Genomic DNA, 24,113 nt, shown 5'->3' with positions numbered 1-24,113 from the left:
TACTCCACATAATTTACCCAGTCAAGGGCATTTTCACCTGCTGGCAAATTTACATATTTCCCAGTGTCATTAGGTAGGAACTAGTCATCAGAATAGCAGAGGGTGCAATCATTAGTTAGTCCGTTTATTTGACTCCATCAGTGTTAATGTTAATTATAGTCTAAATTATATTTAGCAGTTGTTGTCTTTCTTGGATGGAACACTATATTACTATTTCAAGAAACTATAATTTTCAAAGTCCACACCAGAATGGGATAGATGCTTTCTGAATCATCCTGGGAGGATTAGTATTTAAGATGGCTATGTAGAAAATCGTTTGCATGATTCCAATTTGAACATTATTTATACATTAATTTGACAGGATATAAAATCAATTGCCTAATTATTGGTTAAATTTATCAAAGAAATTCTACTGAAAGGTGCTTGATTATGCTGCATAGTTATGATAATATAATCAAAATTCCTTTCAGACATAATTGTCTGATCAATTTTGCTCCCCAATCCTTTTTTTTTTTTTAATTCTTTCTTTTTTTTTTTTTTGCGGTATGCGGGCCTCTCACTGTTGTGGCCTCTCCCATTGCAGAGCGCAGGCTCAGCGGCCATGGCTCACGGGCCCAGCCACTCCGCAGCATGTGGGATCTTCCCGGACCGGGGCACGAACCCGTGTCCCCTGCATCGGCAGGTGGACTCTTAACCACTGCGCCACCAGGGAAGCCCCCCAATCCATTTTTTTTCTCACTCTTAAGATGGGCTTTTTCATTCATTTCCCCTTTAAAAGTAAAAACTAGCAAGTACTGTACCTGGTCATCCTCTAATTATTTAGTAAGTTCTTTCCACCCTAAAACTGTGCACTTAAACATAGACCTAATAACCAGAATTGCCATAATTTAGAATGCTGTAAACACAGATCACGCTGCAATCAAAAGAGGTGCCCATGCCGGTGTTTACAAACCTGATCCATATGGCAGGGAGAAATCTGTAAGACGATAGGTTATCAAATCAAGTTCCCTAAATTCTAGCTAGCAAATTCAGCATCCCTCATAAACAGTGAATTACCCATACAGATGTTTGCTTATGAAATTATCAACTACGGAAGGTACTTAGCTAGGAAACACAATCTGTTCAGCGTCAAATCTAAGAGAAGTGCTGTATCTGCATTTGTGACTCTAGAAAGGATTTAATTGATAGTTTGTTGATATTTTTAAGTCAATTCTTGCTAAGAACAAATAAATCATACCACTGCAGAAGAAATAATCATTGAACATCCATCCTCAGCTAGTAGCATTTAGTGCAGACTGCTCTCCTTGGCTTAACTCTTCCAGAAATGATTACTCTAGGACCCATAAAACCCTGCGGAGCTAGAAAAGAAGCCGCCACTGCGGCCCAGATTATTACATATGAGCAGCTTAGGAATCCTCATATGACAGATGAATTGTAACTGCAGAACACCATCACTAGGGCCAGAGTTATTATTATTTTTCATTTCTGTTTGTACTCGAGGGTAGCTTGAGTCTAAAGAGAAAATGGCACGCTGATGGAAACAGGTACGCAGGCTGGGCTGCGCTGCACAGATTGCTGCCTTTAAGTTTCTGATCTGTAAAATTTATAATAAGCAATAATATACTTGACAAGGAGCAATGCCATCTGAATTTCCACAGCTTGTTTTGTGCAAGAAGGGCAGGTGCCAGGAAAGGTGTCGTGGGCTGATGAATTCTGGTTTGTTGGAAAAACTACGTGGAATTATTTTGGCATAACTGAGTGTGTACGAATTAAGGAAACAACAGAAGCTGAAGTGAACTGTTGGTTGATGCCACTGTAATGTTAATCATAAAAGAGACCAGAGCTTCAGTGCTTTGGTGCTTTGTGACCGCCTGGAGGGGTGGGATGGGGAGGGTGGGAGGGAGACGCAAAAGGGAGGGGATATGGAAACATATGTATATGTATAACTGATTAAATTTGTTATAAAGCAAAAAAAAAAAAAAAAGAGACCAGAGCTTGTGAAATAAGGATGGATTCAGGTAAGCCAACAGGAGCAGAGAACAGAAGGAGGGCGCAGCATGAGGATCGTTAGAGCCAGTTGTTTGCCCTGAGGGCGAATTACTCAACCTCTCTGGGTTTCCGTAAGTAGTAACTAATAATAAAATCTTTTAGTTCTGTTGTGAAAAGTAAATGACATAATGTACTTAAGTACTCTGCCTGCATAAAGTGGCACATTACTACTATTATTTTTAGTAGTAGCAGTAATTTGTTATTGTTACTATTTTATTCTTTGAAATGAGATTTGAAAATATTCAAGATGTCCGGAAGAAAGAATTAATTCCTAACTAAGACCGGCTCAAATTGTGTTGGTTTGCTGGTATTCCCAGTTAGGGTTGCTAGAAGTAAGTCTGCCAAGCCTCTGAGGCAATTTTTTTTGAATCCAGAGATTTTCACTGTAGGTTTGTGACAGGGTGGTTGACAGGTGTAGTGCAAAGCGAAGACCAGACTCTCCTTGTGCCTCTGCCATATACAAGCCTCACCCAGGGTGGCAGGTCACGTATAACCTCTCTGGGCCCCGATTTCCTGAAACACTGAGTTGGCCAAAAAGCTCATCTTCCGGAAAACCCGAACGAACTTTTTGGCCAAGCCCATAATAAGGGATTCCCATGGTTCCTATGATCCAAAGAAGATAATGAGGTTCAAGTACGCTGAAAGGCAGTCACGTGCTAGAGGGACATACGTTCGTCATATCAGGTCAAGTCAGCCCCGGAAGACCAGACAAGGTGGGCTCCCGGGTAGAATGAGAACCAGGAGCGCGTGGAAAGAGAAGTGGGTCTGAAGGGGAAAAGTGGTGAGAGGAACTTTCGAAGGAAGCCAACTGGTTTGAACTTGACCAGCGTTTTGAAAAGGGGGCCCAAATCCAGTGCGTTAGGCCAAAGTACTTCCACCGCCTGGGGACTGAGGGGCTGAGAGCGGGGAGAGGCCAGTCGTGTCCTACTTTGTCTGTACCAATATGCGATGAAGTGGCTTTGCCTGCTGGGCTGTAGAGGGAAAAAAGGGGGACTCGGGGAGGTGGGAAAGTTGGGCGAGCCGACAGACAGAGCTCTCTCCCCGTTACACATGCCAGCGGTGTGTACACATTACAGGCTCGTTCATGGCGGAGGAGGGAGATGCAAGGGTGCAGAATGACCCCCTGTTCTCCAGACGAGGAAATCGAAAAGCCACACAGGTAGGAAGTGATGGAACATCAGGACCAACTGGCGGCCAGCTTTTCCCACCCCTGGGCCAGAGCACCTTCCTCTGCAGAGTCCCCTCCAGTGAGAGAGAGAAGATGACCTTGCTCTGGGCTCTGCTTAGTTGGAAAAGCACTGAGGGGGTCAGAGAGAGGAGGAGAGAAAGAGGAAAGGTATCTCCCCCCTCCGCCCCCTCAAGAAGGAGGCAGATGGGGAGCAAGGTGATCCACAGATTTACTGTGGGATCGTCTGCAGGGCTCCAAGGCCCTCAAACAAACGGGAGCGGGAACGGGCCATAACACAAATGTCCAGCAAGCACTCTGATATGCCGTGTAATGCGGTCTATCAAATTTTAAGAAGTAGTCATAAAATCTGAGGCATAGACTTCAGAAAGCTGATTTTTATGCCAAGCATGGAGACTGAAACATGTCACTCTTCAATAAAGGAAAGCCCACTCATTAATGGTATTGTCGAGAAAACAAAACAAAACAAAAAACCCAGAATTCTATACAATGTATAGCCCTTCAAAAGAAAAAAAAAAAGCCCATTCCCCTAGATTCTCTTTCAAGAACAACAGAAAGACTTTTGTTACTTTCTCAAAGGGAGCTACCTTTTACGAGCTTATTAAGGCAACTACTTCTTTTCTTTCCGTGTTTAAGTGACATTCTGTTGTTTCTCTAAGTGGCTTCTCCAGCAGCCTGGAGTCGCCAGCCTCTGCCAGGTGTCCAGCCAGCTCCCCTCGCTCGGTCACTGTGTGGGCCACCTAGGCTCCAGGGCCAGGCTGCTCTGAAGTGGAGAATTCCAACTGTCACAAATGAGGTGGTGATTCTGAAACAGGTCTGGCATTCCTTTGGGGTTCAGAAAAGACCACTGACTTCATTTGGAAAAGCCAGACTACTGTGGGGACTAGAGGAAGAGGTTTCTTTCAGCATTGCCTTTCTTTCAAAGGCAGGTGGCCAAGACCCTCACAGTATTTGGTGTATTTGGTGCATCTGCACCGTCTCCACCCGATGCAAGATGCAGGGAGCAAGCGGCTGGGTTCCGAGGGTGCATCACGTTGTGGATTTCATGGCGGCCACCCACACTCCTCACCCCCCACCCCCGGCCCTTGGATCCCAGGGAGAGATGATGGAGGGGTTCCTGGACTCTTACCAAAGTAACCAGTACTCCCCTAACTCAGATCTCTTTAACAGTCAGTAACAATGTTCTTGGGCTGAAAAAGGTGCACGAATATCCACAGTGGGGGAAATCACGTGCCCGGTCAGCTCGATGGTAAACAGGTTTCTACTCCTTTTTATTCCTTTGGCTGCATTTTCACAGGGTTTGCTTCCAACACTTGCCAGGGAGAGTGTCGGGGAAGTTGAGGTGACTTGGGGAGGTGAGGAAAGGGGATGAAGAACCTTCCCTGGCACAGAGATGGATTTCTTTCCCCAGTGGAAAGCCAGCATGTTTTTCTCCTGGCCCCACTGATCATTTCTCATAGTAAATAGCATTTATATACCGCTCGGCAGCTTATAAGGGAATTAGGACGGGCATTATTGTCCTCTTTTACAGACAAGGAAGGGAGATTCAGAAAGATGAAGTTATCTGTCCAAATTACAGAAGTGACAAATGGTGGAGAGAGAACTCACTCCCATGACTCCTATTCTTCATATACCGCAACACCTTAGGATGCCAACAGGCGGAGATGGGAGATACATTTCTCTGCCTTGGCTTTGGTTTCTCCTTTTGGCTTAATCGTGTACTTTGGGAGAGGTCATTGCCACCTTTTGCAGCTCTGTTCCGTCTCCGCGCCATTATCATGCACCAGTTCACCCCCATTAGTACCATCTCCCACAACTTGCCATCATTCTCAAGTCTCTCCTCATCTCCTCCCCTCCACCCTGCCACTTCTCATCCCCTTGTTATAGGCCACAATCTCCATGACCATGTCCCATCAGCAACGTAGCAGGAGGCAGCAATGAGGCTGACCTGAGATCCCAGAGAACAGAAAGGCAAAGATTGCAGGTAGGATGCTTGAACAGGAAACGTTTCCTAAAGGAGGTGGTGAGTCTCTGTTCAGCCCTGGAAAGAAAGACTCAGAAGGATGCGAGAAGGCGACAGAAGCTTGGTGAGATCAGGAGACTAGCTTGATTAGTGAGGAAGAAGACGAGGTAAGAAATGAGACTCCTGGAAACAGAAGAGGAATGACTTTAAACAGCTTAAGCAGATTGACTGCTTCATGATTAAAAGGCAGAGAGATAAAGGTTTAAACTCACCCGCAAGATTTCTTCAACACAGCTTGGGTCACTGGGAAGGCTCACCTAAAACAAAATAAACAAAAAAAGAAAATTAACCATAATCTAGTTATTCTCAGAAAAGCATATTGTATAATAATTTACCCTGTAGGAAAAATTGTAAAGGAAGTAAGTATAGCTATACATGTGGGTTTTTTCCCCTATTAAATACAAAGCAGTAAATATCTGCAAATGGCCAATTTTGTTTTCTTTTACTGAAGCAGTAAGACCACAGTACAAGATGCAGAGAGGCCCTGGCTCTGTCACTGATTTGCTCTGGGACACGGAGCCATCCTCCCCTGTCCCCCGAGCTTCACTTTGCTCATCCATCCAAAGAAGGGGCTCGCCTTCCTGATCTTTGAGGCCTCTTCCACTCACTGACGTACTTTACCATGTTATTCATAATCACAGATTTGTAAAAGAGGACCCCTATATGAAACACTTCTGTGATTAATTGAAGTCCCCTTTTAACTCAGGAGTCTGATCAGATGCCTACAGAGAGAATCTCACAAATATACAAGGTGAATGCCCTGAGCTTTTTTCCTCAGTGTGACACCTTCCTAATCAATCGCAATTCAAGCAACTAGCAGAACTGTACTGAGTACTGACTGCATCTGGCACATGCCCTTTTCTTCAGGAGCTCCATAGTCAGTGAAAGCAAGAAGCCAAATGCCAAAGTGAAACACCAGCTCTAAAGCTGTGTTTCATGAGGGACCTGAGGGTGGGACCACCAGCTGGAGGAAGGTCTACCAGGTGTGATGTCACCTGTGCAGGTACGGGCATCCCCCAAACCTTCCAAACTCTCTCCTTCACACCTTCACCTGCTCCACAGTAGCAATTTGATCACCTCCACTTCCCTCCAGTTCCAGTAGGGAGACCATTTGGTCTTTCACTCACTGCCTTGGGAGGTAAAAGGCCCGTCCTGTAAAGAAAGTACTGCTACAGAGGCTATAGATTCCAGGCCTCTTGCAAGGGCAATTAAGTCCTAATCCCCTAGTTACTCTGATAGATTAAGGTATAAACACAGCTATATTTGAGGAAATGGGGAAGAGGATATGGCCCCAGTTTCCCTCAATCTTAAAAAATACATGTTACAATCATCAGTAAATCTTAAATGAGCATAACAGTCACTACTGTACATACATTAATTTCAGCCAATATTTATTGACTACCTTGACTACCTACTCCATGTAAAAGTCCCTGCTCCAAGCAGCATAAAAACCCTAGTGGGGATTAGAGAGTCAACAACAATGAGGGGGCCATCCAGCCTGGGTTATCCAGTGTGGTTCCAGTGTACACATGTTATTCTGCTGTCATTATGACAGTGTCCCTTTTCACCCTCAAAAATGTCCTGATTCGGACGACAAATTATACAGTCACCCTTCCAAGAACACGAATACTCTAATACTGAGCGGAAAGAACAGTAGAAGGAAAGGCTGACAAACTGCCTGGGCAGACGTGGTAAAGAACCTTAAATACAGGCTCCTGACAGGGAACCACACGTGGTTTGGTCTAGCAGAGATCATTCATCATTCATTCAACAAATATTCTTTGAGGGCCAGGGACTGTGCCACCAGGCTTGTGGTCGGCAAAGACACAACGGAAAGAAGCAAAAGGAGACACAGTTTCCTCCCTCATGGAGTTTGTAGACTCAGGAAGAAGGCGGGTGTGAAGAATCACATAGGTAATGGACGACTGTTACCATGGTAAATACTGTAAAGCAGAACATCCCATGGACACCAGTCCTGCAAAATGAAAGGTTCCATGTCCAAAAAAGTATGGGAAATGCTGCCATCCATCCTCCTCTTGGCAACCCATGATGCAACTTAAAGGCTCTGAGACACCTATGTAATTGGTTTAAAGCAGCATGTTCCCAACTTTCTTGACTATTGATTGTTGGGTTTTTAGTTTTCATGTGTTTTTTTTTTTTTTCCAATGAACAATGATCGCCATTCTATAGAATGGGTGTTTGCAGAATATACACTAGGAGAGGCTGGTCTAACATATTACAAGATTACAGAACTCAACTGATTATTCTTAACAGCAAATAAAGTCTCATTCCAAGGACTTCCCTGGTGCTGCAGTGGTTAAGAATCTGCCTGCCAATGCAGGGGACATGGGTTCGAGCCCTGATCCAGAAAGATCCCACATGCCACAGAGCAACTAACTCCGCGAGCCACAACTACTGAGCTCCTGTGCCACAACTACTGAAGCCTGCGTGCCTAGAGCCCATGCTCCGCAACAAGAGAAGCCACCACAATGAAGAGCAGCCCCCGCTCGCTGCAACTAGAGAAAGCCCGCACGCGGCAACGAAGACCCAACGCAGCCAAAACTAACTAACTAAATAAAATTTTTAAAAAATCTCATTCCATTGCTCAAGGCTCTAGCAACCGTATTTTCCAAGACAGTTGTTGGACTTCTAACATATACCTTCCCCAAACACAAAGGTCAAAATGATTACAGCCAAGACTTAAATCTTCAGTGTGCTTGTCGCATTGTATCTGTTGGGCTGCCCAACTCTCATGAAAAGGTCTTTGTTTTCCCTTTGCCACACAAACACACAAATGTTAATTTTGAAATAAAAGTGGGAAAAAAGTATCAGCCACATGCAGACACAGCGAGAACATTTGCCTATGAGTCTCAAGAGTTGGGTGGGAGGCTGATCCTACCCCTTGGAAAAAGGACTTCACAACCTTACCCCTCTGAGTTCCAGTTTGCCCAACTATAAAATAAAATCGAGTAAAATAAAAGGACGATAATAGTAATACCTGCTTCTTTCAAAGCTCACAAGGGTTTCTGCGAGCAGCAAATGAAATAAGGTATGTGAACGCACTTTGTAACCCACAAAGCTCCTCATGGTGTGTTGGGTTATTAGCCCCTGCCCTGCTGGTCTCCTCACTGCTTTATTACGAAGCCCAGTCTTCTCGTCTGCACAAGGTAAGATCTGACTCACTCTTGCCAACCGCAAATATCATCTCTACACCTGGTATTATAAATATCCGTTTCCTTATGGGGAAATGCTGTCAAAATAGAAAGAGTTGTGGACTCTGGGGAAGAACTCTGCCGACACGGACAGTCAAATAAATATGCATCCATACCGAGCGTTCAGATTTTTTTTTTCTTTTTTAGAAAATACTGGAATCCAGCATTGACATGGAGTCACCAGTCCCGCAAAGTCATCTAGCCCTGCCCCGCTGCTCTTTTCACCGCAAGACAACTCATTTGAGCCGCAAGTGGTTCCCCCCCACCCCGCAAGTGCTTTTGAATTAACCAGCGAGCATCTCCTCTGTGCCTAGAACAGTGCTGGGCGAGGGGGGTCGGTGACACAAAGAACCATCAGACTTGGCCTCTTTTCTCTCGGAGTTAAATGTCTAGATGGGACGGGAAAACAAACAATTGAGACCCACTGGGACATACATTGTAAGGTGGTGACAAGGGTAATAGGATCGCATTCATTCGCCCGTCCGCCTATTCATCAGTTTTCCCATTTACTTCTTTAGACAACAAATCCTGATTGAGCTCACACTGTGCTCAGGATGGTGCCAAGGGGAGGATTTAAAGACACCGAAGACAACATAATTTCTGCCTTCGAGACTCCACGCAAATTGGGGAAGACAAACATTTACAGGGGAAACAGACAATACGGAACAGGAGGTCTGACTTGGGTGTCAGGGGTACCTACCGGGTTCACGGACAGAGCCATGTCCGACAGGAGGTCCCAGCCGCCGAGGTCCCCATCGCAGTCCTCGCCCCATAAGGGGGTGAGGGGCCAAGGATCTGACATGGCCGAGCAGTGCCGGGGCCACCTGAGGCCACTTCAGGCTCAGAGCCCCCTGAGGAACGGCACCCAGGTCACTCACTCTGCGCTCTGGACAGAAGCCGGGCTCAGGCTGGGGCTCAGCCCCCGCTGCCTGGTTGCTCTGTCTGTCTGTCAGTCTGTCTCTCACAGCCCCGTCCTCTCCCAGGAACTGTGGAGGAGTCACTCGGACAGGTGTGACAGGAGACAAGAGGAGAACTAGTGGTGACACTGGGATTAGAACTGCCGCCTGACGAGTTGCCAAGCTGCTGCTTAATTCCGGAGCCACCTTCGCCTCCCTTTCAATGCACTCTTGAGTATTCAGAGAGTCCACAAAGCGCAAGTTAGCCACTCAGAGCCGGCGATCTCGTGCATCCCCCTCTCCACCCCCTCCTCCGGGAGCAGAAAGCGAGCTGCACGCCGCCTGGGGAGGCTGTGCTCTCACTCCTGGCCCCAGACAACCCTCTCGGGCTGGGCACGGACGGGGTCCTCTAAGGGCCAGGGAAGGCAGGCGCCCAACGGGCAGGTGCTGAGTTGACTGAGAGCCCTCCCAAGTGCCTACCCTCTCGGCGTGTGACAGTGCAGGCTGCCACCCCATGTAGCCACACGGGGACCACGCGCAGATCATCTGCCTGGTGATATAGACATATCTTAGGAAATAATCAGGGTACCTTTAAATCATCAAATATTCAATTAACTGCAGCAACAATAAATGAATTGCATAGGATGTTTTAATCATTCTGGAATTAATCAGTTTGGAGCATACTTCTTGGCGATTAGGGTAATAATACGGGATATCAAAAATACCCTGATTGTGGCATTGAGAGACAATGATAGAAAACACAAAGGTTCATGTAAAACATTAAAAGAATCATGATCATCACATGGTTAACCCAGTACAGCAAGATGCGTGTCTCTGAGTACATTTTTATTAAGTGATTGCGAGGGAAAAGAGGTCATTTTTTTTTTCTAAAATCACCCTGAAGTTTTCCCACAAAACCTGGCCATCTAAGTCCACTATTCTAGGCATGTTTCACCTTGACAAAGACTTCGCCCAGTAAAATTCACAAATTGCAAGTTTAATTGCCAGTGAACGCTTGGATTCTCCTAACAAGTGCAAGTGACACTGAGTGACACATCACTAACACCAAAATCCATGCTACTGGCCCAGTGAAACAATATCCACGACTGACACTGCTGGCAGCTTCCGAACTAATTCCATTTGTATTTTCATTAACAAATTGCCCCATTCATCCCCATGACTGACTGACGAGACAGAGATCCCCTGACACGGCATTACTAACAAAATGAAAACTCAGGTTATGATATTCTAGTAGCAAATGAGTTTTCTGGCTTTTTAAAATGTTTAATTCCCATCATCGGTCATTTGTCCAAACAAGGGGCAGCAGCCTCTGAAGTTCCTATTCGCACTCGCTTTGAGATCTCTTTATTTCCCCTCCCCATGCAGGGAGTCCCCGTTTTCCAACTTGGAAAAGGACAAACCAAGTTCAGGTTAAGATCTTTCTGTCCCTTGCTTCCTGCCTCACCTTAACCTGTCCCTATTCTAGTTTGTATTTGTGAGTCTACGGTTAAATGGGAACAGTTAACATAAACTGCAGACAGAAATCCTCAGGTGATAAAACTTTAATCAAAACAAAGAAGATTTCACAACAGTTACATGGTACAGCCAACCAGCTCAACTTCCCATTTCATTTTAATACAGCAAAAGTCCTGGGTGTCCAAGGAGTTGGTATTTAAAATACTGCTTACGGCTAACTTTTAAGGGTGTCACATGGTCAAAATTCCCCATGTAAAACAAGCTAATATTCACCATTCACTCTAAGAAAAGAAGCAATAAAAAGTAGAGCATGATAGTCCCCGCTCACTGCAACTAGAGAAAGCCTGTGCGCAGCAACGGAGACCCAACACAGCCAAAAATAAATAAATAAAATAAATAATTTTTTTAAAAGTAGAGCATGAAGATCAAAGGAATATACCAATTGCCATTTTAAGCCAGGTACAGAAAGTGACCCTGTGTCTATAAGCTTACGTGGAACTAAAACTAAAAAGGAAGACTCAGCGATCACATTTTATTTATTTGAGCAAATCAGTGAGATAATTTACTGTGTTTTCTGGGGGCATAAAGGGGTAGGGGAAAGAGCATGGGCTTTGAAGCTGGAGAGACTTGGATTTTAATCCCAGCTCTGATACTTAACTTGCTTTGTGAACTTGGGCAAGACACTTGAACTTCTCTGAGCCTCTGTTTCTCTATCTGTATAAGGGGAATAAAATTCCACTTCGAGGATTGTCGTGAGGTCGAGACGAAGTGAGTCATATAAAAGTACCTTAGCCTGGCAGTGGGTGCATCTGAAGTCTCCATCATCACCTTTTATTCTAAGTTCCCTCTAAGCCTCTTGGAAAGTTGTCAGCACCCTGAACCTTGGAAGCACTGAGTACGTAGTTTAGTCGCCTTGGAAATTGGCCCCCATGACATCTTGTGAATGTCGCTAATTATGAAATCCTATTCAGGGGCCCAGTGCATAAGGAGTCTCAGGCTGCGGCTCCATCTGGTAGCTCTCACTGAAGGTGACAAAGGAGGCTGGAGATGGGACTTGAGGGGGGAAGACAACAGAGAGTGAAGGGGGGCTGAAGGGGAAGGGTGGGCGATGTGCTTCATTATGGGGACAGCTCTCTGCTGATTACATTAGGTATGGGCAACGGCGGAATGCATATGCAGAAAGGCCCATCATCAGCGGAGAGGACCTAATGGCAGATGGAATTTGAAGTGAAGAGTACTTAATTCAGTGGGCTCTGAATAGCCATTAGCTCACTGTTCATTTATTTGGTCTAATAACTAGTTTCTATAGAAGAGTGAGCTATAAACGGGGGCAGGGGAGGGTGAAAGTCTTAAAGAAAAGTAAGGTACACATCTAGAAAGATTACCCTAAGAAACCAAGAGCCCTTCTGGAAGAGGCTGGCTGCCGGACCCACATTCCCCCAGGACGCCCTGCCTCTGGTCACCCAAGCTGCGCCTCCTCTGCCGGCGAGGCTCCCCAGGGCCAGAGCCCCTCCTCCCACATTCTCCAGGCTTCTCACCCAGATGCCTTAATCCCACTGCTTTCATTCAAGCCGCATCCTCCTCCTTCACTTTGCCGGCCTCACAGACTCCGACCCAACTTGCTTGCCCCTTCCTGCCTGTGCTCTTCTCAGCCTCCTGTCTGCTCTCCGTGTCTGCCCTACAACCCAGAGACCTTCCAGCCACGGTCCCTGACTTTTGAAATTCCTAGGCATGCCTACGACTCCTCAGGGCCCGCGGGATACCCACTTCTGTCCCATCCAAGTCCTAGCACAGAAACCAAGGACCATTTAAGATTAAAGTCTTCATTCCACGAAATCCCTACTTACTGCACTCCCATTAACATTAATGGCTATCTTGTGTGCAGGTCCATATGTAGTATCCACATCTCAACTTCAATTCTCTACCTCCTATACATGGACCATTTTCTCACTGATGCTAACTGTCAATTCCCGGGTACATTTCCTCTTCTTCTGCTGATGGTTTTGAAATACATGGGAAACGCAAACTGATTTTTGTACTAACTAATACAAACATGAGGAAAAGAGTTATTTCATGGAGAACTATATTCAATATCCTATGATAAACCATAATGGAAAAGAATATATATTAAGAAAGAATGTATTGATATGTATGACCAAATCACTTTGCTGTACAGCAGAAATTAACACAACACTGTAAATCAACTAGGCTTCAATAGAAAGAAAACATGAAGAAGCAGGCAACTCATATACAACATGTAGCAGACATGTACTATAGGCCTCAGCTATAAAACTAATTTCACACCTTAGTCATCCTAAAATGAAACTGAACCAAAACACCATTTACAGTTTCTTCTGTGAGGAGTCCACATTCCAGATAGCATGGTATATGATGTATCACACATCATGTATTCTAAAGCCACCCCTGAATCCTTAGGAGTGGCTAGGGGGACAGGAGGAAAATCAGGCATGCATGGTGTCCCAGAAACCCAGAGAAGAAAGTGTTTCAAGGAGAAAGCAGCCATTCAGTAAGATAAGGATGCAGAATCGGTTGGGTTCGGCTTGATCCTAGGCCATCTGGGCCATCGGCCACCTTGGACAGAGCTGTCTCAGCGGCATGCTGTGGATGTGAACCTCACCTCACCGGAGTGTGCTGAGGAGAGAGTGGGAGGGGCGGATGCAGGAGGAAATAAACAATTCCCGCTGTGACAGGGAGCAGAGAGTTGGGGTGCTAGGATGTGGGGATGCGGTGTCGAGGTTTTTCTTTGTATTTTAAGAGGGATGGTACTAAGGCATATTTATATACCAATGGGTATAACTCAGTGGAGAGGGGAAAAAACGTATCGCAAAAGAAAAAATGGATGATTGTAAAAGCAAAGTCCTTGAGCAGGAGCGAACAGATTAGGACACAATTGGAGAGGCTGGCCTGAAAGAGGAGCGTGGACCCTTCTGGACACTTCTTCCATTGTAACGGGAGGGAAGGCAGAGTGCCTGAGGTACATAAGCAATTGGGTTGGAGAAATTAAAGACGAGAAGATGAGGGGGTACTTGTCCGATTGTATCTATTTTTCTCTATGAAGTATGTGGCAAGGTCATCCGTGGAGAACGGGGCTGGTTATTGAAAACATGCAGAGAAAGGAAAGGTGGAAAAGGTTCTGTTGGAGAACAGGAACAGGGGCAGGCTAGGAAAGTATAATAGAACTCTCTGGCAATATTTAAGGGCGAGAAAGAGCGAGCTACCGTGTGAAACACTGAAGGAGATGCTGTCTACGCCTGCAGTGTGGAGATAAAGGAAGGAGGAGGTAGGGGAAAGGAGACAATCGGAGGCCAAGTAGCCTCTGGCGATTTAGAAGGAGGTGGCACTCTGCCCCCCACTATTAGCTACTGCACTTTCCAACACTGATTAGCTAATTAACCACAGCTCACAGTTCTCCAACTGCTCTAATCTATAAGGGACTTCATTCTGAATGGAACAAGCAGAGCGCCCAGGAGCACAAGTAATGATTTGCTGGGATCCCACAGTGGTGAATCTACTCACATTACCCACAAGTCCGGATGAAGTGAAGCGCGGGGCCTGAGGACGCCTCTCTGGGGGCTAAATGAATTCAACTTTGTCCCTCGGGAAGTAGAGAGCTCCATTAACCCATATCCTCCTGAGAGAGATCATTCCTACAGAGCACTGGAAGGAGTTTCCAAATTGTTTAAAGAAGAGCTGTTTTTAATCACTTAACTATTTTGTCCTTAAGAAAAGTTTTACACATCTACTATGGTAGCAGGAGACATTTTAAAATACGATTATCTTTTATAATACATCTTGGATTGACAACTTCTTCTAAGCATTTATGGTTTCTAAAGATACAAGACTTCCTCACCAGGGGGACAAAAATGAAGTGGGAGTTCAGATTTTTCCGGTAGCTTCTGAAGACACTACCACAGGCATATGATGGGGTCTTACATTACGTGCTGTAACCCCATTTAGAAAAGAACCTTTTAAATATGTATCTTTGGCTCCTATGTTCTGAAAATCTTTCAGAAAGGAAAGGTCTTCCCTTGACATTCGCAATCCCTCACCCTAAAGAAACTCCTTCCGTCTTCTTCTAAATACATAGCTAATAATTTAAATGTCTGCTTTAAAACAAGAAACCCAGATTTCAGTTTGATTTTGCTCTATAGCTACATTTTCCCTAAAGCAACGTCAGTGGAATAGACTTTACAAATTGTACCCATACATGTCCTCAATAAAAAAGTGACAACAGAATACACTTGAAAGTGTCTCCTCTTCAGACTAACCTCTAATGAACTTGGCGCCTTCTTGACTCTCTAAATCCTGCACTTAGGATTGTCTTAATTGCCAGTGGTTGACACCACGATGCCACAGAAAGAGACCTACAGTTGCTCTTCTCTGACGGTGATGATCTGAGAGAACAAGCCCTGTGCACGGGAAGTGAATCCTCGCCAGCTCCCCTATTATTTATAACTCTAATTAAAACACTTTTATCTATTAATGCCAAGTGACACTACTAAATATATTCAGGGAAGTTCACATTTTTTCTAGACTTCTGGAATCTCTCAGATCTGCACCCACTTACATGTGGTTTAACTGCTCACTAAAATGAAACGATAGCTAAGAATAACTCCCTTCCATTAGATTTATAAATCTCATTAATTAATTCTACATCTCCAATGGTGGAGAGACCAAACTCAACTGCAAGATCTAATTAAAGAGAAGTAAAAAAAAAATGTTAAGAAACAACACTGAGATTGAAACACAGAAGTAACTGTTTAGCCTCAAATTAATGAGGCGCTATGCTAAGCAAGCATGTCCATTAATCCCTAATGAGGATTTTAAACACATTAAAACTTCCTAATACAAAATGTTTGCCTTCCTTTTATCCAATAACAAATAAGCCAATAATTTTCTGGCTCTAAATGACACTGTTAACTGTCACGGCATGTTTTATTTGACAAACCCTCCATTCAAATACTGTAAAACCAATTAATTTGCCTGCTGTGAAATGTGTTTCTTGCTAGCTTTTATGTGATTTTTTTTCTTCTCAAAGGAATGTAAATAGGAGGTCAATGTAGGTGCCTGGTTTTGCTTAAAAAATATGCCACAGTAACTATAGGTTGTCTCTTCTGTTTGCAATTCAAATGAGTTGAAAGACAACCTTCATTTTCAGGTCACAATCACAGACTGGTTTCCTGATAAGGAAACCGTGTCAGAGTAATAGTTTGATTACCATGAAGAGGATGTCATATGTGAGAATGGAGAGTTGGCAAAATTACCACTTTGTTCGATTATAAATAATGCTTCACAACCCTGGCCCTTACCGACCTAGCACGGTTACCTATCTCCTGCTTCATTCAGCCCTCCCCCAAATGCACCTGCGTGTGTGCCCAGGAAATCGCTCTCTAAAATTGGAGTGTATTCCTGATGCTTTTATTTGAAAACACCACAATTTGTTACACTTTTTTGTTGGCAGAAAAATCAATAGAACAAACACAAGAAGTTCCTGTTTCTTAAACTTCCCCTGGGCCTTACTTACTATCTCCAGTTAGCTTGAGAGATGGCCCGAGGACCCTTTCTGCCCAGCATTTATGGAACACTCTGAAACATTTGGCTCATAGAAGGGTATGGCACTTTTCCAGAAAATCACTCCACAAACACAGACCCTTGACATCGTGTCATAAAGAAAGGGTCTGTGACATTATGTGTGGGCCCGTTCTGTGGAGCGTCTCGAGCCCACTGCCTCATACACTGAAGACCAGAGAGGGAAGGATACATGGTGTCCCATGGTTTATGGAACCTAACAGTTTATGCCAATTAACATGAAGAGCGTATGCAGGACACCAACGATCCTAGCTTGTCTCTCATCCACATGAAAACCAGGGACTGATTATTTCTTAGCTTTGAAAGTAAGCAAGATAAACAGACACCTGGCAGGTGCTTATAATTCCAGGTACAATGACAACACCTTACTGATACAAATAAAATACATCCAGGGAAATAACCACACTTACTCCTGACCGGGATCAATGTCTTGGGGTATTTCCAAACTTGGTGCTTGGAAAATCTGTTCACGTTAAGAAACTTGTCCCAAATGGAAAATATACATTGCACCCCTATGCACAGTACAGTGCACTAGGCATTATGGGAAATTCAGTAGATGATAAAGAATAAATGTCCACAAGGGACATCTACTTAAGAGTAGACAGGACCTATATACCAAAAATGAGTAATGACAGTACAAGTTAGCACATATTTTCTGATCCCTGAATCAGGCACATGGACAGAAGGAGGATTTTACTTTGGGGATGACATGACTTAGATGGCCAAATATGGGAATGTCCAGACTATCTAATATGGGGAGAATGAGAGTGATTATTTCAAATCAGCACTCTCCTAGAAATCCCAGACTGTGTAGTGACACTACTTTTAAGAGACAGATGAATGGCTTTCACAATAACTGTAATAGGAGGTCACAGGTGAAAAAAACTGTCCATGGCTCTGGAGTGATCATGCAAGGAAGTGGGACTTGACCTTAATTTTGAATAAGAGAAAAGATTCATATAGGTAGTGACTATGGCACTGTATGACTTTGGGCAAATCACAGTTTCTCTAGCTATAAAACCAACAGGTTGGCCTAGGATCTAGTCTCTAAAGCAACTCCAATCTGTTAAAATGAGTCTATCAATCTGTGGTCCAAAGCAAATTAATTTCAAAACTTTAACTTGTGTTCACCAGCTGATCTCTAATGAAAAGAAGTCTCCAATCAAAAATGAAAAGCTATAAATTTCACAGGTACAGAGCCTGCATGATCTACAGAAGTAAAAATGTCAAGCCATCCTGGCAAATATTTTCAAAATGGCAGCAGGCAACATGCTTTAGGACTTCAGTGGAAACATTAAAATGTGCACAGTTCCATTTTTCATATTAGGGAGACCACTATGACAATTAGATGTCATTCTCAAAAATAACAAGTTGGCCACAAAGACAGAGTGCCTCAATCATGTGAGGGCTTCTTGTTAAGTTAGAAGTTCTCGCTAAATGGTAGTGAAAATATAATCGGTACTTGGCTAAAAGTCCATACACTTGAAGTCAAAGCATGTAGGAATGGCTCTGTTTGAAAAGATTTTGAAAAAACCCATAATAGCTCCTACATCTTCCATTTTTAATCAAGATTTGGGAATGTACTGAGACCACCAGACATCAAGTGTGCTTGCGACCTTTTCAACTGTCAGACCAGATAGATTTTTATCTTATGTGAATCAACCCAAAGCCTCAAAGGTGCAGTGCCAGAGCATGAATCCATTTCACTAGACAGTCATTGAAAGTATAATTCAAAGTTCAACTTACTTTCGCATTTTCTACCACAATACTTTTGGCAGCCCAGGGCAGAAAGTCAAAACCTGGTTTCCAATGGAGACCACTTCCAGTGGTTTCTAAATGTTGGCAGCAAGAATTCCTTCTTGTCAAAGAGATCAGCAGTCACTGGCTTTCGTTAATTTAGTTTCAATGACTGCTGCTCGCTCTCAGGAAGCCTTTCTTTACCTAAGGATGTTGACCTGCTGTTGGACCCCATCAGAAACAGACACGAAGAGACACTGATATATTAGGAGATTGGGAGATTCTCTCCAGTGGCCTTCATAGACTCCACAGCTTCCATTTATTCTCACAGAGGCCATGAGCACAAAAAACAAGATTTGGGGCGAAGACATAGAGCTGGAATCTATAAAAGCTCCCAACACAAGATGAATAAACCCAGCGATATATATTACACTATAAAGTGTTATCTGAAGATCTTTAGAATCAGTCTGAAGGTCTTTCTTCATTCAAATGAATTATCATAAAGAAGAGGGACTTTTTACATCTAAAACGATATACCAATTTAGATGATGTGATTACACATACTTAGTGTGCCTTTAGTTGGGTACCCAAAAGGCTCTGGGCTGAGGGCTGGCTGTAAATAAACATTTATTATGATCACACTGATCTTGAAATTATCTAGCTGAGCACTTAGGTATACTCCTAAAATGCATTTCATTAATTTCTAAATGTTTTGTCTTTGTTTTACAATATGTGCTCAAAAGGAAAGCAAGATACCTTATCAGGGTGCTACAAGGCTTTTAGGCAGCATCTAACATCTATTTTGTCAAGATAAGCTTTGCAATTAGCATTTTCAAGATTCTCAGTTTCTCATCTCTATAAATGATAATCTAACCCCCAGGGACATCTCCTTAATCCTTAATGTGAAGATATTAACCCCTTAATTCAAAACTCTAAGAACAGCACCCTGGTGGCATATGAAAACAAAAGGGAATGAGGCCATTTATATGAGGGCAATATTAAGAATATGGTCTCCTGTTACTGCTACTAAGACCAAGGCTCAGATACATAAATCCTCAGAAGTTTCGTCCTTGCTGGGCTACAAAGTGCTTTCACATCCTCTCTGCTCCCCACCTGCCACCCTGTATCATTTGTTCCTCATGACTGCCCTGTAAAGTAGGCAAAGAAGATACAATAAGCTTCATTATAAAGATGAAAAAAATCTGGGCCTTCAACAGGTTACATGACTTGTCTGAGGTTTTTATGGCCACTTAGTGGTGAAGACTAGCCCCTAGGTTTTCGGCTACCCAATCCAGTGTGTCTTTTGCTATTTCATGCTCCTGGTCTATAAACATGGACTTAAGAGTGCCCACTAAAGCCTGAGGAATTCAGAAGCCAAGTTCATGAACTGTAGTGAAGGTTCCCCCCTAAGATGAGAGGATACTTATCTCTGTTATAGGGCAAATAATGTTATCCCCAATTCCAAACTGACTACCAACCGACAAAGCCAAAAAACCCTGATGGCCTGTAATGAGACCTACAAAATCGCACACTGAAAAGTTAAGGGAAGAAGAAGAGCATCTTGAAGGAACGTCACCTGTAGCATCATGACTCAGAGTCTGGGCACTGAAGACCACCTGCTATGTCACTGGTAGACCAGCTCCTTCCTCCAGCCAGGCCTCCACAGATGCTAAGCACTGAGAACTCAGGTTCAACACCGAGGTCAGCACCTTGCTACTCAGATATTTGACTGTCCTTTAGCTTTAGTTCTTGGCCATTTTAAAGCCAACTGAAGGAACTTCCTACAGGTTCGTTGGCTGTCCAAATATGCCATGAAAACTGGCCTCCCACGAACACCTGAAGTCAGTGTTGATTTGAGGAGTCATGAATCGGTGGGGAAATGACCTACCAGCGCCAGCCTCTCCAGTTGTGTCCTAATCTGTTCGCTCCTGCTCAAGGACTTTGCTTTTACAATCATCCATTTTTTCTTTTGTGATACGTTTTTTTTTTCCCTCCCCACTGAGTTATACCCATTGGTATATGAATATGCCTTAGTACCATCCCTCTTAAAATACAAAGAAAAGCCTCGACAACACATCACTACATCCTATCACCCCATCTCTCTGCTCCGTCACAGTGGGAATTGTTTATTCCCTCCTGCATCCGCCCCTCCCACTGTCTCCTCAGCACACTCCGGTGAAGTGAGGTTCACATCCATGGCATGCCACTGAAACAGCTCTGTCCAAGGTAGCTGATGGCCCAGATGGCCTAGGATCAAGCCGAACCCAACCGATTCTGCATCATTATCTTACTGAATGGCTGCTTTCTCCTTGAAGCCCAACATACTCTTCCCCTTTTATTGTTCCATTCAAGGAATGGGGAAACAGCCAAATTGAGCTGGCAAGGGCAACCCTTCCATCCTGAGAAATCTGGTTACTGAGAGTAAGATGGGCACTCTGAAAAAGGACTGCCCCTGACAGCCATTAAAGGTAGATAGAAGCCTTTAGCCCAGAGCATTAAAGCTCTGACCGTGATCTATTAAAATTGCTGAAGGGCAGAGAGGAGAGGGACCAGGTAAGAAATGAAATAACTCTATGATAAATGTGTCATCTGTTCCATGCAAAGCTAATGCTACTGGTTCCTTCTCAATGGAACACTTTTCAGTTGCTTGTCCAGTAATGGATACATTCATCTCCTGATAGACTCTTGACAGAGAAAGGGCCCTAGAGGCTATATACTCCAACTTCTAACGTGCAGCCCATTTTAAAGGAAGAGGACAAAAGAAGTGCAGAGAGGTGAAATGATTTGCCCAAGGTCACAAAGCCATGTGAATGGAGGGCCGGATGAAACTCTGGTCCATCGGGCTGAAAAAGCCAAGTTTTTGTAGCCTTGGCTTTACCACTGCTTACATAGCTCCTATGACAGGGGACTCATTATTTCCTGATTACATTTCATTTAAATCAATTTATTTCAATTTAATGAAGCAACTCAAGAAACTCTGAGTTCCTTCTACTGGAAGATCAAATAGATCTATCCACACGGTACCCTCTATATTCTGTTGGGCAGTGAGGACAGGGCAATTGGGCCTTACCTTACCTCTGAAAACAGTATCCAAGTGGAGCAGCTCTTCAAAGAAGTTTAAATAGTGTGAAGACATGGTGATTATTAAGACTGTGATGAAAATATTATATGTCCAAGAAAGCAGTGGGCAACAAGAAGAGAAGACACAGGGCTTCCCTGGTGGCGCAGTGGTTGAGAGTCTGCCTGCCGATGCAGGGGACATGGGTTCGTGCCTCAGTCCGGGAAGATCCCACATGCCGCGGAGCGGCTGGGCCCATGAGCCATGGCCGCTGAGCCTGTGTGTCCGGACCCTGTGCTCTGCAACAGGAGAGGCCACAGCAGTGAGAGGCCCACATACCACAAAAAAAAAAAAAAAAAAAAGAAGAGAAGACACAGAAAAGGGAAGTGAAGTCTGGCACTTTTTGATATGCTTGCTCTGCAGGCATCCAGCAGTGCAGACCCCACCCTCCCTTACCATCATCACCAAAGGCTGGATCATCAGAAAGTCAGAATCCATGTTTGCCTTGAGCCAGTTATGGTAGGCAATAGACTGGATGGAGCTCCTACTTAGATTCTTTGGCTGTAGAGCACGGTGAGGTTCCCTGGGGTTATGGGTCATGGTCATTGCCTTGGCTGCCATAGCACCATGTTCAGTCTAAACAACTGAGCCAATCAAAGCAAGGAGACAAGGAAATACAAAGCTAGCAGATAGGAAGCATTGAGAAGACAAGGTTGGATGAACAAACCCGTTTTGTAAATTATGATTTAAGTGCAGAAAATAACAGTAATTGTTCATTTCTGGAGAGACATGCATTGGAGCAGCTGCAAGTACCCCCACTATCGTAAATGATCCATCCCTGACTCCTCTCTAAGGATGTTTATTTCAAAAGTGAAATTTGCCACACTGAGTGGTATTTCTGGAAGGTTAGTCAGTCTCTTGTCTCCTTCCTTCCTTTTCCTTGTCTACCCACTTTCACTAATGCAGTCCTGACACCCAGCCCTTAAATGGAGGAGCCACCCCAAAGGGGAAATGATCGGTTTTAATGGGGCTCCCTAATTATGTATTGTGGTATATGCCATCATCCAAACCCTGACGTAATAGCAACCTCCAGGCCTAGTCCATCTAGATTCTAGAATGAACACTTGGTGGCAGCTGCCCCCAAGGCACACTGACTACCACCTGCAGACCATTGGCATTTTACGTAATTCTTTTCACAATGCTTACTATACTAAGTTCAAGGTAAGGTGCAAAAATGAAAACTATGTGTCAACAAAGCCTTTTGTTGTTATAGCTTTAGTGTTAAAATGGTCATATAAATGGCTATTGTTCACAGAAATGTTAGTTGAGCACTTAACAATGGGCCACTTAATCTCCATGACAACACTATGATGTAGGAATTATTATCCCCATTTTATAAATGATGAAAGTGAGGTTCAGAGAGGTTAAGCAATTTGCCAAAGGTCACACAGTTCAGATGTGATGAAGCCAAGGTAGAAAACCCTGTCTTTCTGACTTCAGACCACTGTATAAGAAGATTGACTCCCAATTGTATTATCAAAAAGTAAGGGATGTAGTACCCCCTGTTAAAAATATGTGTTATGCTATATTATTTTCACTTTGCAAAAGTCTTTTGTTGTGCCAATGTAACATAATGTAGTGAACATGAAAATACAAGTTGGAATTCAGTGAGCCTAACTTTCCCATTGTTCTGATGAGCATAAGGTTATATATACCTGACTCTGTAGGATAAACAAGCTATCGTGATTATTTCTTTACACTCACAACTACTATGGCCAATACAATCACTTCAAATTAATCTATACAAAGTACAGTGTGTAGCTCAATGAGCTATTTCATAAGCTCTCAAAGAGAAACTGATTAAAATGGCCATGAGAGAATTTGGTGCCATTTTTCTTTCTATATAACAAATTAAATCAAACCAGAAGGTAAGATTCTGTTGAGACTGTTGAATAAAGACAAGTAATTCAGGAGGGAAAGTTTAAAAAAAGATTTAATTGACTTGCTGTGGGTTTCTGTATTTGAAACTTTGGTGTGTGTAAATGTGAAATATGTATGTAACAGTGTATCTAGAATAAATATATATCAGCCCACAAATGGTATCTAATTTTTCAAAGCCTGCCTTTCTCACACGTTCCCTCTAATGGGTTCACTACTAGTTTGTTTAATCTATTTGACTCTAATCAGAGAAAACCTACTCTTTTCAGTATTATCATCACTCATAGCTTTCAAAGTGAAGATATCTTGTAGTCCAATCATGTTTGAAATGCTTCTTTGACCTTGATCGTGGCCAAGCTGACCCTCTGACAACCAGTTCCACTCTTTGGTCAATTCAAAATACCAATAGACTTGTATTTCCATCTCTGTTTCTGGAGCTCTAGGTTGGACAATAAATATGTCTCATAATGGTCCTGTCTAATTCTATCCATAAGAGGGGATTTTTTTTAATGTATGGTTTACCGTGGGAAGAGAGGGGTGGCCAACGGGAAAGAACCCTGCAGCTGAGGTCAGAGGGCCCTGGTCCTATTTTTCTCTCTAGATCTCTCTCAAGTTCTCCACCTATGAAATGAACAGACTGGAAGAGCAGGTATCTCCGATTTTGCAGAGCTTCCCAAAGTAAGATTGCTGATCAAATAGATTGATGATACTGATAATCAGTAAGACTGCAAGTCATTTCATAATAATTTACAAGTAATGATTCCTTTTAGGAGGGTATGTTATGCTTTCATCCAGAACAGTCCATAAAGGCTAGACTATTAGGCCTTCATTTTGTCAAGGCAACTTTTGAGAGCCTCAAGATACATCATTTGAACCATCCCTCACTATTTTTATTCTGGTAGTTGGAGGCCATTTTTCACACATCTGG

The 24,113-nt window shown here is 43.6% G+C and overlaps 1 protein-coding gene across 1 annotated transcript in view; it reads right to left on the bottom strand.

Moving 5' to 3' along the window:
• Positions 1 to 24,113, bottom strand: part of AFF2 (ALF transcription elongation factor 2) — a 495,793-nt gene that overhangs the window by 195,539 nt on the left and 276,141 nt on the right. The window contains exon 4 of the mRNA XM_082609762.1: positions 5,471 to 5,515. Coding sequence (XP_082465888.1) covers positions 5,471 to 5,515 — 45 coding nt within the window. The remainder of the gene's footprint in view (positions 1 to 5,470; positions 5,516 to 24,113) is intronic.

Source organism: Mesoplodon mirus, assembly GCF_964341445.2.
Source record: "Mesoplodon mirus genome assembly, chromosome: X".
NCBI lineage: Eukaryota > Metazoa > Chordata > Mammalia > Artiodactyla > Ziphiidae > Mesoplodon > Mesoplodon mirus.
Note: the sequence above shows the minus strand (reverse complement) of the source record. Positions and strands in the feature narration are given on the sequence as shown.